The sequence below is a fragment of the Xyrauchen texanus genome, chromosome 14 (genome assembly GCF_025860055.1).
Source record: "Xyrauchen texanus isolate HMW12.3.18 chromosome 14, RBS_HiC_50CHRs, whole genome shotgun sequence".
Taxonomy (NCBI): Eukaryota; Metazoa; Chordata; class Actinopteri; order Cypriniformes; family Catostomidae; genus Xyrauchen; species Xyrauchen texanus.
Genome location: NC_068289.1, coordinates 30,783,620 through 30,797,922, shown reverse-complemented (window position 1 = coordinate 30,797,922; position 14,303 = coordinate 30,783,620). Strand labels below are relative to the sequence as shown.

At 39.0% G+C, this 14,303-nt stretch overlaps 1 protein-coding gene across 1 annotated transcript in view; it reads right to left on the bottom strand.

The window, feature by feature from the left end:
• The window catches only part of LOC127655424 (protein dopey-2-like), a 45,052-nt gene that overhangs the window by 28,111 nt on the left and 2,638 nt on the right, over window positions 1-14,303 (bottom strand). The window contains exons 2-10 of the mRNA XM_052143255.1: window positions 10,313-10,487; window positions 5,875-6,056; window positions 4,818-4,988; window positions 4,276-4,465; window positions 1,486-1,584; window positions 1,250-1,373; window positions 822-931; window positions 502-613; window positions 256-373 (exon numbers count right to left, since the gene is read on the bottom strand). Coding sequence (XP_051999215.1) covers window positions 256-373; window positions 502-613; window positions 822-931; window positions 1,250-1,373; window positions 1,486-1,584; window positions 4,276-4,465; window positions 4,818-4,988; window positions 5,875-6,056; window positions 10,313-10,453 — 1,247 coding nt within the window. The 5' untranslated portion in view covers window positions 10,454-10,487. The remainder of the gene's footprint in view (window positions 1-255; window positions 374-501; window positions 614-821; window positions 932-1,249; window positions 1,374-1,485; window positions 1,585-4,275; window positions 4,466-4,817; window positions 4,989-5,874; window positions 6,057-10,312; window positions 10,488-14,303) is intronic.

Genomic DNA, 14,303 nt, shown 5'->3' with positions numbered 1-14,303 from the left:
AATAGCAAAATAATGTGTCACAAACAGGTTTCCAAACAATCCCATTGTTTGCCATTGGTTGGAAAACAAATGGTTCTGTCCAAAAATCATGCCATTGGTTGAGCCAATGTTGCTATGTTATGAGCAATGCTATGATAGCACCACAGAATGTTTATACTTTTTACTTACATATGTCTCAGCATATTGAACTTTCTGAAAACTACATTATAAATGACACACTTTAACTTGAAAAATACATGATTCCTTCTCTCTTACCTGTTGAGTTGGCTGCCACTGAGGCTGCTGTTGAGCGTGTCCTCTCCCAACATTGCTTTACAGTAGCTGTAAAAAGCTCTGACCACCTCCAGCAACACATCAGACAACACCAATGGCCCTGCATGTAAAAAAAGAGAAGATATAAATAATGATGTAAAACATACCAAAAAAGTATAAAGTAAAAGTAAAACATATAGCAATTAACAGCTTCCATTTCTGTGTGTGTGTGTGTGTGTGTGTCTTTACCTATCTCAGATTTATCCAGTAGGCTCATGATGATGCGAAACGGTCTGAGATATTCTATTACATTCTCTGGGTTGGCCTCTATATCTTTCTGCTTCAGAATATTCACCAGTGCCTATGAAGACAATATAAAAGAAGAGTTAATATTGACCATGCATGTAGAGTATGCATTCGCTAACATATATAGTAATGTATTACAGCCTGAGGGTATGTGTTAGTGAACAACAAAGTCAATCTAATCTAACAAAACATGGTAAGCAATTCAAACCTAATAATCTGTTATATTTGAGTTTGTGTATGTGCGTGTGTTTTATCTTCTATACCTGCACCAGCAGTTCCCGGGAGTGTGTGTTGAAATAGAATGCTGTGTATTCTTCCACAGTGCTATAGTTACTGGAGTCTGCACTCACCATTCCTCCTTTAATGTCCAAGCCTACAAAATTACACATATAGAAATAAGAAGAAGCTACACAACCATGACAATATTCACCCAAAAACGAAAATTTTGTAAGCGTAATCTTTATTTCCTTTCATAGTATTTTTCAATTGAAAAGAGAAGCTTGGACATTCTGCTAAATATATCCATTTGTGTTTCACAAAAGAAATCCTACAAGTTTGGAATGACTTGGAGGCGAGTATATAATTTTCCCTTTTGGGTGAACTATTCCATTAACATACAAGTCCCATTGACTATATCACACAATACTGGGTATGGCTGTGGTTTCCTGTAATTTTGTGAAAACTATTGTACCAAGCATCCAAGCATAGAGGCGTCGATTTAGTGACATATCTCTCCTGAGCAGAGTGAGTAAAGCAGCGGACACCACACTGATCACCTCCTCTTGCTTTAGAGGAATGGCACTTTCCACAGGATTCTACAGAAATGATTATTAAAAAAAAGGCTTACAGCATGAGCTGTGACAGATGATGGTTGCCTACTCAAATCTAGTCAGGTTAAGGATTGAAAAAAAAGAGGAATAGACTAACCAGGCAGGATGTCAAGGGAAAGAAGAAAAGAAGGATCTCCAGCATGTTTCTCTGGACCAGAACATTAGAGTCTTGGAGAGCGAGACACATGGCCTTCACCTGCAGCAGAGAGAGGCGTTTAGTTCAGTTAATGCAAAAGACAACAGGTTTTAGTCAGAGTATATGCCATTTGTAATTTGACACAAAGGAAAAGAGGCTGTGAGGGATGACAGTCCAGTTAATTCAATATATCATAATGTTATAAAGGTGCTCTAATTTTTGGTTTATGCTGCACAGGCTGAAATGACTTATACTGATTCCTAGCTGTGCCGATGTAGCATCCATGCAACAGCAAATGTTGCTATTGTAAATGTGATATTCACTGACAAGCATAACTGATTTACTACTCAAGTCTAAGTGTCCATTAACATGAGGATCCAAGATAAAGTGAGTAGTATCTGACTGGTCATATGATTTTAATTTAAAACAGCTTTTATTAGGCTACTGGTATAACTGTAGACATACACTGCGGGCCAAAAGTTTGGAATAACGTACAGATTTTGTTCTTATGAAAATAAATTGGTACTTTTATTCACCAAAGTGGCATTCAGCTGATCACAGTGCATAGTCAGGACATTAATAACGTGAAAAATTACTATTACAATTTGAAAAAAATTAAATAAATAAATGTTCAGAACTATTTCAAAGAGTTCTCATCACAAAATCCTCCATGGGCGCCTGGGTAGCTCAGCAAGTAAAGACACCGACTACCACACCTGGAGTCAGAAGTTCAAATCTAGGGCATGCTGAGTGACTCCAGTCAGGCTCCTAAGAAACCAATTGGCCAGGTTGCTAGGGTGGGTAGAGTCATGTTGGGTTAACCTCCTCGTGGTCGCTATAATGTGGTTCTTTCTCTTGGTGGGGTGCGTGGTGAGTTGTGCATGGATGCCCCGGAGAATAACGTGAGCCTCCAGATGTGCTATGTCTCCACGGTAACTCGCTCAACAAGCCACGTGATAAGATGCGCGGATTGAACGTCTCAGATGCGGAGGCAACTGAGATTCGTCCTCAGCCACCTGGATTGAGGCGAGTTTCTACACCACCACGAGGACTTGGCGCACACTGGAAATTGGGCATGCCAAATTGGGGGGAAAGGGGGAGATATTGAGAATTCAATGAAGCTGTCAACAGAGGATATGTGAGGCATCTATTTCTCAAACTAGAGACTCTGATGTACGTATCCTCTTGTTTAGTTGTACATCTGGGCTTCCACATCTCTTTCTGTCCTTGTTGGAGTCAGTTGTCCTTTGTCCTTTGTCTTAGAAGACTGTAATGTACACCTCTGTATGAAATCTTTTTTTGGCAATTTCAAGCATTGCATAGCCTTGATTCCTCAAAACAATGTTGACTGACGAGTTTATAGAGAAACTTGTTTCATTTGTGACTTTTTTTGACCAAATATTGACCTTAAGATATGCCAGTATGTTAAGCTTCATTTAATGAACCAAATAGCTTTCAGCTGTGTTTGATATAAATGGCAAGTGATTTTCTAGTACCAAATTAGCAATTTAGCATGAATACTCAAGGATAAGGTGTAGGAGTGTTGGCTGCTGGAAATGGGGCCTGTCTAGATTTGATCAAATATGATTTTGTTTTTCAAATAGTGATGGTGCTGTTTTTTTACATTAGTAATGTCCTGACTATACTTTGTGATCAGTTGAATGCCACTTTGTTGAATTAAAGTACCAATTTCCTTCAGAAACAGCTAAATCTGTAAATTATTCCAAACTTTTGGCTGCCAGTGTAGTTCTATTAATTTCTTTATATGTAAAACATTTATAATTAGGAATATTGACTAAGTGCTACTTTAAAGAAATAGTTCACCCAAAAATTTTAATTCTCTTTTCATCTCACCCTCACACCATCCCAGATCAGTATGAATTTCTTTCTTCTGCAAAACGCAAACAACGATTTTTAGATAAATCTTTCAGCTCTGTAGGTCAAATCAATGCAATTGAATGGTGGCCAGGACTTTGAAGCTCCAAAGAGCAGATTAAGTCAGCATAAATGTAATCCATAAGACTCCAGTAGCTAAATCAATGTCATCTGAAGTGATCCTGTCGGTTTTGGGTGAGAAAAGACCAAAATGAAACCCCTTTTCACTATTAATCTTGACAGTACTGTCCTTGTGGATCATGATTTCAAGCTCCATTACACTTTTTTTAGTGCCATCTAGTGCTCTGCGCATGCATCAAGCACATGGAAGTGAAATTGAGCTTGAAAACTTGATCGTGCCTAGAGACTGCTATGACAAGACGTACAGTGAAAAAGGAGTTAAATTTTTGGTTTGTTCTCACCCAAAACCACATGGATCGCTTCGGAAAACATCAATTAAACAACTGGAGTCTTATACATTACTTTTATGCTGCCTTTATGAGCTTTCTGGAGCTTAAAAGGTCTGGCCACCATTCACTTGCTTTGTATGAACCTACAGAGCTTAAATATTCTTCTAAAAATCTTCGTTTGTGTTCTGCAAGAAAGTCATACACATCTGGCATGAGGATGAGCAATTGATGAGAGAATTTTCATTTTTGGAGGAACTATCTCTTTAAGGTATTTTCCACAACCATCATTTTCAAGAGAATGTGTCCACTGAAAATTGGTGGAAATGGATTGTTTTCATTCATGTCAAATTCAATTAAGCACCTACTCTGACTAAAGTATATTCTTTGACATACTCTCACAAATGTAGGTATATAGGTATATTTATTTTCCGTTATATAATTTTTTATGTCAAACATATACACTCACAACTAGTTTGTGGTCTGTCCCAAGCATATACTTCTGTTCCCGGCCAGTGATACAGTTGTCAAAGTGTGCAACGATGAAGAGGGTGGCAGGAAGTCGAACCGGAGGACAAATAAGCACTGAACCCCACAAAGCCCTGTAAAACACAGGCTGACCCACCAACACTGACAACTTCATAAGCAATGCATCCGTCCTGAGAGAGGAAGAATGAGAGAGTGAAAAGCAATAATAAAGTGCTTAAAGGGGGTGTTATGGTTCCCCTTTCTCAAAAATCCCAATTTAACCCATGCATAGGAGGTATATAACCTCCTCATATGACATCACAACAGTCAGTCGGTCAATAAAATGGTCTACTGGCCCTCTGCCAATTTAAATGTATGTGTGCTCCCTGTACTGCTTTATGAGCAATTGTCAGAGCTAGCAACAGTAACCAAGGGAGGTAGTACTTAATGAAGGGTCAGCTGGATTATTTGGAATGTCAACATGATAAGCAGTTATTTTTGATGGTTGATGTCAAGTTGGACACTATTGTGCTGTTATTGCACCTGTCATAGACCTCCGCACCCTCCTCCAGTCCAGGCAGTAGGCCCATGATAAAAGCTTGCAAGCTGGGTAACAGTGATCTTTGAAGAGGCAGGAAGTACCGCTCGTACAATGTCAAAAGAACTGGCTTCACTGACATCGCTGCATAGCCCAACAATGGGAACAGCCCTGAGCTGAAGCACAAATGAACATACAACAAATATTAACAACGTTTTCATAACCAGCATAATGATATTTGAAGACGAATCTCACAAAATCTGTCAAGAACATGTCCATGTCATATTTCATTCCAAAGTGAAGAGAAAAAATAAGAAAATTACAATGGGGTCCACATTGAAAATCTGGGTTTCAAAACCTGTAAATCAAGTTTTGGGGATTTTAAGTATTTAAGATTCTCCAATATTTTTAGGTCACTAAACAAAAAAGCCAATTTGTGACACTGACCATGTTAATTTCTTTGTATGAAAGGTCAGATTTCCATTGAAGCAACTTTTGAACCATCAAATTATTCTGGGCTAACATGGATCATCAGGTTTTGCATGAAATCCATCCTAGCTTGAGTGAATCTTGTTATTTAAGCAAAAGGGAGACACCAAACACCAAATATTTTCACGCAAACCGTTGCAGTTATGGTACAATTTGAAATGAAATAAACTGTATTAAATTAGAAAAATGCAAATTAGAGTATTTTGTACTCCACTTTATATTTTGCATAAAGAAACCAAAAGCCTATTTTAGTACCATTTAGATTTATTTGCATTGTGATATTACATTCATGACAATTAAATGTGTTTTTCTCCACAAAAAAATCGATTTTTTTTCACATTACAGAAATGAGAATCTGGTGGGAAATAATCTTAACTGTAATGTAAATGAAATTGTCAATGCAAAAACAATATGAAAAAAGGCTTATTTTTCTATATGCAAAATATAATTTCTAAAATATGACCCAAGCTTTCTTTAAGAGATACACCTAGTGAGAGAAAACACTTATCTTATATTTTGTTAGTACTGCAGTCAGAAAATGTCTCTGATGTATCATCAAGTTATGACACTCACCTGTAAATAAAAAGATCCTTGGCTAGCCATTTTGTGCCAATGATTTTGAAAATGACCTCATAGGTCTCCAGTGCTTTGAGATGGACACCGCTGGGCAGGGCAGGGTGCAAACACTGAGCCAGACGCTTCCCAATGATCAACCGCCGCGGTAATAGTGAGTACTTCAGATTACTCTGGAGAGCCTGAGAGACACAATGAGTAAGAAAGGAGAGAGACAAAGGATAAGGATAGTGTGGGAATATATACAATGACAATGGCTGGCCAACTTTTTTTTAAGGAAGTGCAATGTGTAATTTTCACTCAGTCATGGTTCATCTTGCACAAATCAAATTGTCTTTAAGTGCCCCAAGAACAGATTGATAAACAACTATTTGGTGGCAAGTGAAAATATCTGCTGGTTACTAAAATGTTACTAAAATGTTATTTGAAAATATGGTTGAATGTGTAAAATTAAATGGATATTCCATCTTCAATCCAAGTTAAGCTCAATCAACAGCATTTCTGGCATTAAAAAAGCAAAAAGCAAATTTACAATGAGGCACTTACAATGGAAGTGAATGGAGCCAATTTTTGGAGGGCAGAAATGTGAAGCTTATAATTTTATAAAAGAACTTTCATTAATTCTTCTGTTAAAACTCATGTATTATTTGAGCTGTACATTTGTCTAAATCGTCATTTTTACAGTCATTTTAGGGTTGTAAGGTTTGTTAACATTACATCATCATGGCAATGAAGTTGAACAATTGGCTATAACTTTACAGAGAAAAGGTTAGTAAGTGATTTTATCACACTAAAATCATGTTATCATGTATATTATTTACATCTTGTGTCTATAATTTTAAAATGTTAATTCATTGGCCCCATTCACTTCCATTATAAGTGCTTCATTGAAACACCCATTTTTGCTTTTTTTCAAAGAAATATTTTTCTAAATATTTTTTTTGGTAATCAATATTATGCCACAAATGCTGTCGATTGAGCTCAAATTGCAGTGAACCCAGAATATTCCTTTAAATCTGTTTAAAGACTAACCCAAACTTTTGCTTTGACCCCCATAATCTGCATCCCAGACACAGAGAGAAGAAACTAATTTAGAGAAGTTTTCCTACCACAATACAAGCTGCAGTCTTGTTAATTGGCAATATTTGCTCATTTCTAAGAAATGGTTGCTAGGTGATTACAACCTAGCCAAAGTCAAACATTTACAAATGATAGCATACCACTCTACAACAACAACAGTCACACAATATGAGGTATCGCTGCTGACGAGTTGTGTGCAGAAATATAGTTTGGAAAATTCCTAACGCTAAGTATGAGTTAGCGAATATTACTAGTGAGCAAGCACCACTAATAACATTCACTTTCTGATTATATCAGAAAATTTATCAAACCCTGAACCTGAGCCTAGTTCTGTTATTATACAGACTGCAAGATCATTGTATACTAGCTTTCTCATTTTAAGAGCATATCTTACCAAGCAACCATATATGCTTCATATACTTTCAAACAAACGATCAACATTACCTCAGAGGTGCCAACTGTTTCAACAGAGACAGAGGCTTTAGTTTATTATGCACAGCACTTGACACATGTTTTGCAAGATACACCATCGTCACTGGGTACACAAAGTGGATAAACTTCAAGTGTGGTAAAAACAGGCCTGTGACCTAAAGTGTCATGTTGTAAAGAAGGCAATATCTGAAACAAATACATAAAGCCTAATAGCTATCACTCATGTACACACAGGAGATTAGTGTTTTTGTAAGTCACATTACATCCGGAAAGTCCCACTGAGCAAACAAGAAAATCACATGCCATATCAAATGATATAGAGAGAAATATATATATTTATATAAGACAACAGTTCTAACACATCTGCACATAAAGGTGGGAATGTGACTAGAAAAAAGCAATAAGGAAGGGCTCTCTTGTGCAGCATACACAAGTCCTGTGCAGCCTATTCAAATCAGTTGCACTTTGAACATTAACTGTGGTCAAGAAGTAATTTTGCCTTCATTCACTGGGACTAATCTAACATGTTTATCACTTCCCCTAAAAAGAGTGAACTGGACCAAAAACTGATCTGTAACTGAACAAACTTCCTCCTCTACTTTTAGAGGGAAGTATTAACCTAACCATAAAAACAAACACTTTACAGATGAGTCAACAAAAGCAGTGAACATCTCATGTTTTCGAATTTAGAGACAACACCTTAGAGATTATTTTCCCCATATTTTTTGACATGTAAGGGCCTATTTTAAGAGCTGTAGCGCTATGCGATAAGTCATACATGCAAAGTCAATGGGCATGAAGCTTTTGTATTTTTGTGCAAGCATGAGCTAAAAGAGCAAGCAGGTTTGGTGAAATTGCATGTGCAATACACCAATGGGCTGGGTCAAGTGCAATTTTATTCTCAGGTTTTTCTCTGGTTATTGCACCAACTGAGTCCTATTATATAGTACAGTGGTTCTAAATTTTTTCGGGTCATGCCCCACTTCGAAACAAGAAAGATTTTCACTACTCACGATTTTTATATGATAAAATTGATAATTGCAAGGATTCATTCCTATGAATGGAATTTTTTAAATCCTCATCCAGTTATAATAAATGACTGTGATTGTCGCATTATAGCCAGCACTGAAAAAAGTAACAAGAATCACGTGACAGCACCGTCTATGCACTTTCAGTAGCGGTCAGGACCTCTGGACAATAATATGCACCTGATTAATGATACTGATAATCTTTAATAAAAACTGACCTTTCCACCATAATTTTCTCGCCCTCGTCGTTCAAAATCAGTATAACTGTTTTCATCCGTGAAACACAAGATTGAGGTACGAGAGGATCGTGTTTGTGGCTGTCCAAGCACCGACAGAACACATAAAAGCCCCATTAAAGTCATCCATAACACTCATGCCTTAGATTTCAATTCATCTGAAGCCATTTGAGAGTGTTGTGTAAGGAACAGACCAAAATTTAAGTTTAATTCACCTTGTCACTCATTTGAAACTGGCACGCATGCAAGAATGACCTTGTTTACATGAGTGCACCTGACATCAACACTTTGGTCTGTCAAGAGCTGCTTGCATAGGATGCGCTGCGGTGCCAGGCGAACGTTTAAACAAGGCAGGAGAAAAGGCATAGGAAAAGAAATAACACACATTGGTTCTTATGTGTATTAGCCCTATTTTTTGTTGAATGTGTGAAAGGGAACTAGAAGCGCGTCCCACACTTTGAGAACCACTGATAAAGTCCATTGCTTGTCAAGCACAAATGATATAAACAAAGACAGCATATTCATTAGAAGTTGGTAGTGTAAATGGGCTCAATAAATTTGAAGAATAGAAATGTGCATTAACATCATCCTTGTTGAATGTGACGCAATCCTTTTATACGAATGGAAAATGTGTTCTCGTCAGGATTTGGCAGTAGGCAACATTAAATTATAGCGACTTTAATTATTACTAATCATATTTGTCAAGTGACACACAAATCATGGCTAGTATTAACAGTGATTGTATAAGCACACATGCATAATCACTTCTACCGGTTGATTTTGCTTAATACATTAAAATCACTGAAACACAAAAAAATTAAAAACCACAAATTTGTCTAAATTGAAATTACACTTCAAACAAAACGATTGGTCAAAAAAATTCTAACATTTTACCATCTCCAACTTCTCCTACCATCCTCTATTGTAGTGGCATAAAAAAAACACTCTACGACAACGGGTGGAAAAATTCCAATACAAATTAGATCATAAATACAATTGTAAATATAATAATAATTAAAAAATAATCTAGAAAGATTTTTGTTTCATAAAACGGCTACAACAGTGATGGTCATGTTTATTACCATCTGCTTGTAAAATCTCCAAACTGCAAATACAGAAACTACATTTAGACTTTGTGCTGAAAACAGAATTGGTTCTGAAACGTCAATTACCTATTTCTCAGGAAATGTGCAAATTACACATTGCACCACATCATTAACACAATACAGACACAGTTTGTTCGCATACACCCACAGATACCACAAACACTCCCACCCATTCCCACTTGCATTTTGTGTTGGCACAAAAATAGGATAAGAAGTTGTGCAAGGTCGTAGTGCATTGCGCCTAGCAAAAATACAGAAAATACAGCCCGTGGAGCGCAATATCAAAATGGTCTCTTTCCAAAAAATATTTACAGTTAAATGTGAACTGTTTTCTGTGATAGTATCAAAACAATACTCTTGTTTGTTTGAGTATCCAGATCAGCCTGACTTTGCAGCATTGGCTCCAATGACGTGATTATGTGGTGGGATCTGATTGTCTAATAATTGCACCGAAATTTCACACTTTCATGTTCTTTTGAAGTAGGTTGCATCAGTTCTGTTAGTTGCTTAACAAAATCAAGTGTATTGATTTGCATTCTCCAGTCTTTGAAGCTACCTTGTTGAGTTTTCCTAGAGAGGAGATGAGATCAGCCCATTCACTAGATGATTCAAAGTTTCGCAGCGCCTTCTCGATGACAGTTGCGTAACTACGGTAACGGTAGTCATTTTGCAGCTCGGCTTCCTCAGGATCCATCATGCCTCAGTCATGTCATGACAAGCTCAGCATCTGTCTATAGGAGGAAACAAAACAGGATTAATCCTGCACTAACAACTTATATGAGTATGCAAAAAACAAATGCAATGTTACTTGAAGTGAAATCCTGCTAATGACTTGAAGCCATCAAGTTTGGATAAAGACATTTAATTCACCCATTTCTCTATTGAATAGATAGTAATTACTGGTGTTGCTAAGGGAAGCATCACTATTACTTTAGCTCATATTTAGGGTTAGGGATTTTAAAAAACATCTAACCCCAAGCAGGGCTGGACTGGGAAGAGAAATCGGCCTGGGATTTTACATAGCAACTGGCCCAAAAGTACTGTCTTGTCCGCTGTACTTTTCTGCATATCGTGGCACCGTTTTGTGGTCCGTTCTAAATAACATGGTGTATCATGGCCCATTTCGCTGCCGACCCACCGGCACGCTCGATTCTCCCAATGGCCAGTCCGCCCCTGATCGGCACCAAAGTGCGTTGGCAAACCAGGAAAATGCCCGGTATGCCAGTTTACCAGTCCAGCCCTGACCCCAAGAATTAAACTTAATCTTTGGCACAGAACTCGTCCTGCATCGTGTGTGCTGCTGACATTGTGCAGTGCACGTACCATTTTCATCAAGCAGATGATACAATTTGCCAAAAAAATCATCTTTGAAAATTCAGACTGCATATGGGCCTGCTCATAACCTCAATTTATAAATGTTACATTTAAACAAAGACACAGGAAACCAAGCACAAATGCCCACGGTGGATCATAGTATTGACATTCATCAGTGTGTCTATTGCCGCTTTTCCACTACACAGTACCAGCTCGCCTCGGCTCGACTCGACTCGACTTTGTTTGGTTTTCCACTGTGTAAAAGTTGTACCTGTACCTGCTTTCGGGTACTTTTTTTCGTACCACCTCCGGCGAGGTTCTGAGCGGGCTGAGGCGATACCAAAATGTGACGTAAAAACAATGCCGAATGCTGATTGGTCAGAGAGAATCGTCACTATTCACTGCGTCATCATTGCGCGCGCCAGACGGAGTATCCAGAATAACCCCGCCATTTTTAAATAGTTTGCACAGATATAGCCTACTAAACTATTATTATGGCAACTCGGAAGAATACGCCGTGGTCAAACGAGGAGGTGCAGACTTTTCTTTGTTTGGTTGCCGAAGAAAGGATCCATCGAGAGCTTGATGGGGCAACGAGGAACGAAAAAGTTTATCAAGAAATCTCCGAACTGCTGTCCACACATGGCTACAACAGGACTTTCCAGCAATGTAGGGAAAAGTTAAAAAACTGAAAAGTGACTACAGAGCTGTAAAGGACCACAACGGCCGCAGTGGTTCAAACCGAAAAAGCTGGAAGTGGTACGTAACAGATGGACGGTATCTACGGCCATAGACCGGCGAGCAACGGGAGGGAGGGTGGACTTGACTCGGCCACCAGTTTGTTGGAGTCGCTGATGGAGGATGGTAAGTGTTTTAAGTTTATATTACATTAATTCTGTAGGCGCACTCAGCTCGAGAGTTATGTTTTCTGTAGGCTGGCATTTGAAAAGCTGAAGCTCACTTATAACAACGAAGACTGTAAACTTGTGTCGCAGATAACAATTGCTGCTACCTCTAGCTAGCTGCTAACTATCTGCCATTGCTATTTTCGTATTGTGTTGACTTTTGTATGATCTTTCTATCTAAGATTCATTTTCGACGAGCGAGAATGGTTCAGCGACACCCACTGATGCCACGTCAGCACCAGAACCAGCGGCACCAGAACCAGCGGCACCATCGACACCAACAAGATCAGCAGCGTCGACACCAAGACCCGCAGCAGCGTCGACACCGGCAACCGGTTAGTATAATTGAGAAAAAGTAAACCCTTCTAGCCTGTTGTCTGTGAATCTATACACACTTATTAATATATCATTAATCGTATCAATAACTCATTAATAACGTAAATTTACTTGCATAACAACAGGAAGCATTCCCAGTTATGGGAATACAGGATTCATTAATATACCTGTTCAGTATTTTTATAACTTTCCAGACGTACACAGTGTATACACCTATACTGTACACATAGTATTTTAAAGTTGACATTTACTAAAATAGTTGGGCTCAGATGTTAAGTCGTTACATATACTATATAAGTAATAGTAAGTTGTGGGCTTGTCTTTTTTTGTGTAGCAGCTGTAATGATAATACATGTGAACAATTTAAAATTTATTTTTTGGCCAGGACGGAGGAAACGAAAGAGGGAACAGGAGCATCTGACTGTCCTGAGGGAGATGCAGACATCGGATGTCGAGCAGCTGGAGTTGAACCGGGCACAGCGGGAGCGCCATTTACAGATGGCACACGATGATGCAGCACATGCCCGAGAACTCGAAGCGGCTTTAAGGAGAGAGGAGATTGCTGCAATGTCGTCCTTCAACCAGGCCTTTCTGGGAACCCTGAGCCAGCTTGTCCAGGCACTGAACCGGCGGGATACTGTTCCACCGCTCCTGGACTGAAACCCCTTTGTTTATTTTAATTTAATGTTTGCACTACATGTAACATATGTATATAGTTGGATGTGTGAATTTATATTAATATTATATTTTTTTCTATTTGTATGCGTGTTTAAATAAAACCTTTTTGAAACTTATTACAAACAGTGTCTTTTTTGATGGTTTGCTTTTTTACAAGGGTTTGAACAAGTATTTTCAGATTGTATACTGTGATAACCTTTAATGAAAAACTGCAGAGACAACATATTTAATGATAATGTATTTATTTAGCAATTAAAATAACGCATCAGACCCTCTCGTACATCTCTGCCCTCCTCCTCAACACCCTGTGCCACTGCCACCACAGGCTCTGCTGCTGCAGGTGCATCCCAGTCATTGTCATAGACCTCTCCGTGACTCTCACAAAGGTTATGCAAAGCACAGCAAGTAAGAATCATAGATTTCACAATTGTAACATCACAGTCATTTCTTTTCATGAGGCAACGCCACCTTCCCTTCAGTCTACCAAAAGCGTTTTCAACCACTACCCGTGCTCGACATATTTTCTTGTTGTAGATCTGCTGTTCTACTGTCAGCCGTCCAGTGTCAGTGAATGGCTTTAGGAGCCAGTTCTGCAGGGGATAGGCAGAATCTCCCAGGATGTAGCAGGCAACATTCACCCCACCAATATTCCTGGTGTAAGTTGGAAAGTGGTTGCCACAGCTGGCCAACTCCCACAATGTTCACAGTCTTAAAACACGAGCATCATGCAAGCTGCCAGGCAGTCCTGCAAACACATTCCAGAACAGTCCTTTTCCATCTACAACACCTTGAAGGACGATGGAGTGCCAGCCTTTACGGTTGAAATAGTCACAGTGGTACTCCTGTGGTGCCAAAATGGGTATGTGTGATCCATCAATAGCATCAACACACTGCGGGAGCCCCCATCTGTTCTCAATGTAGGCAGCCATTTCTTCAAACTTCTCCTGGTCTGGGTAACGGATTTGTTCGGGAACCAACAACGTTTCCGCAGCAGCAGTGAACTCTTGAACACACCGGCAAACAGTTGTTATGCTTACTCCGAAAAGATGGCCGATAGTTCTGTACTCTGAACTGGTCGCAAGCTTCCATAGTGCGGATGGCCACTCTCTTCTTTAGAGGAACACACTTGCGGAAGCTTGTGTCTTGTCTCTCCATCACTGGACGCAGTTTGTTGTACAAATATATGAATGTTTCTTCCGACATTCTGAAGTTCTGAACCCACTGCGCGTTTGTGAAACCAGGAACAATAACATCCCACCACTCGGTAGCTCGGTTGAAAGCCCAAACAGACGGTCTGCGTCGCGCGACTTTGCA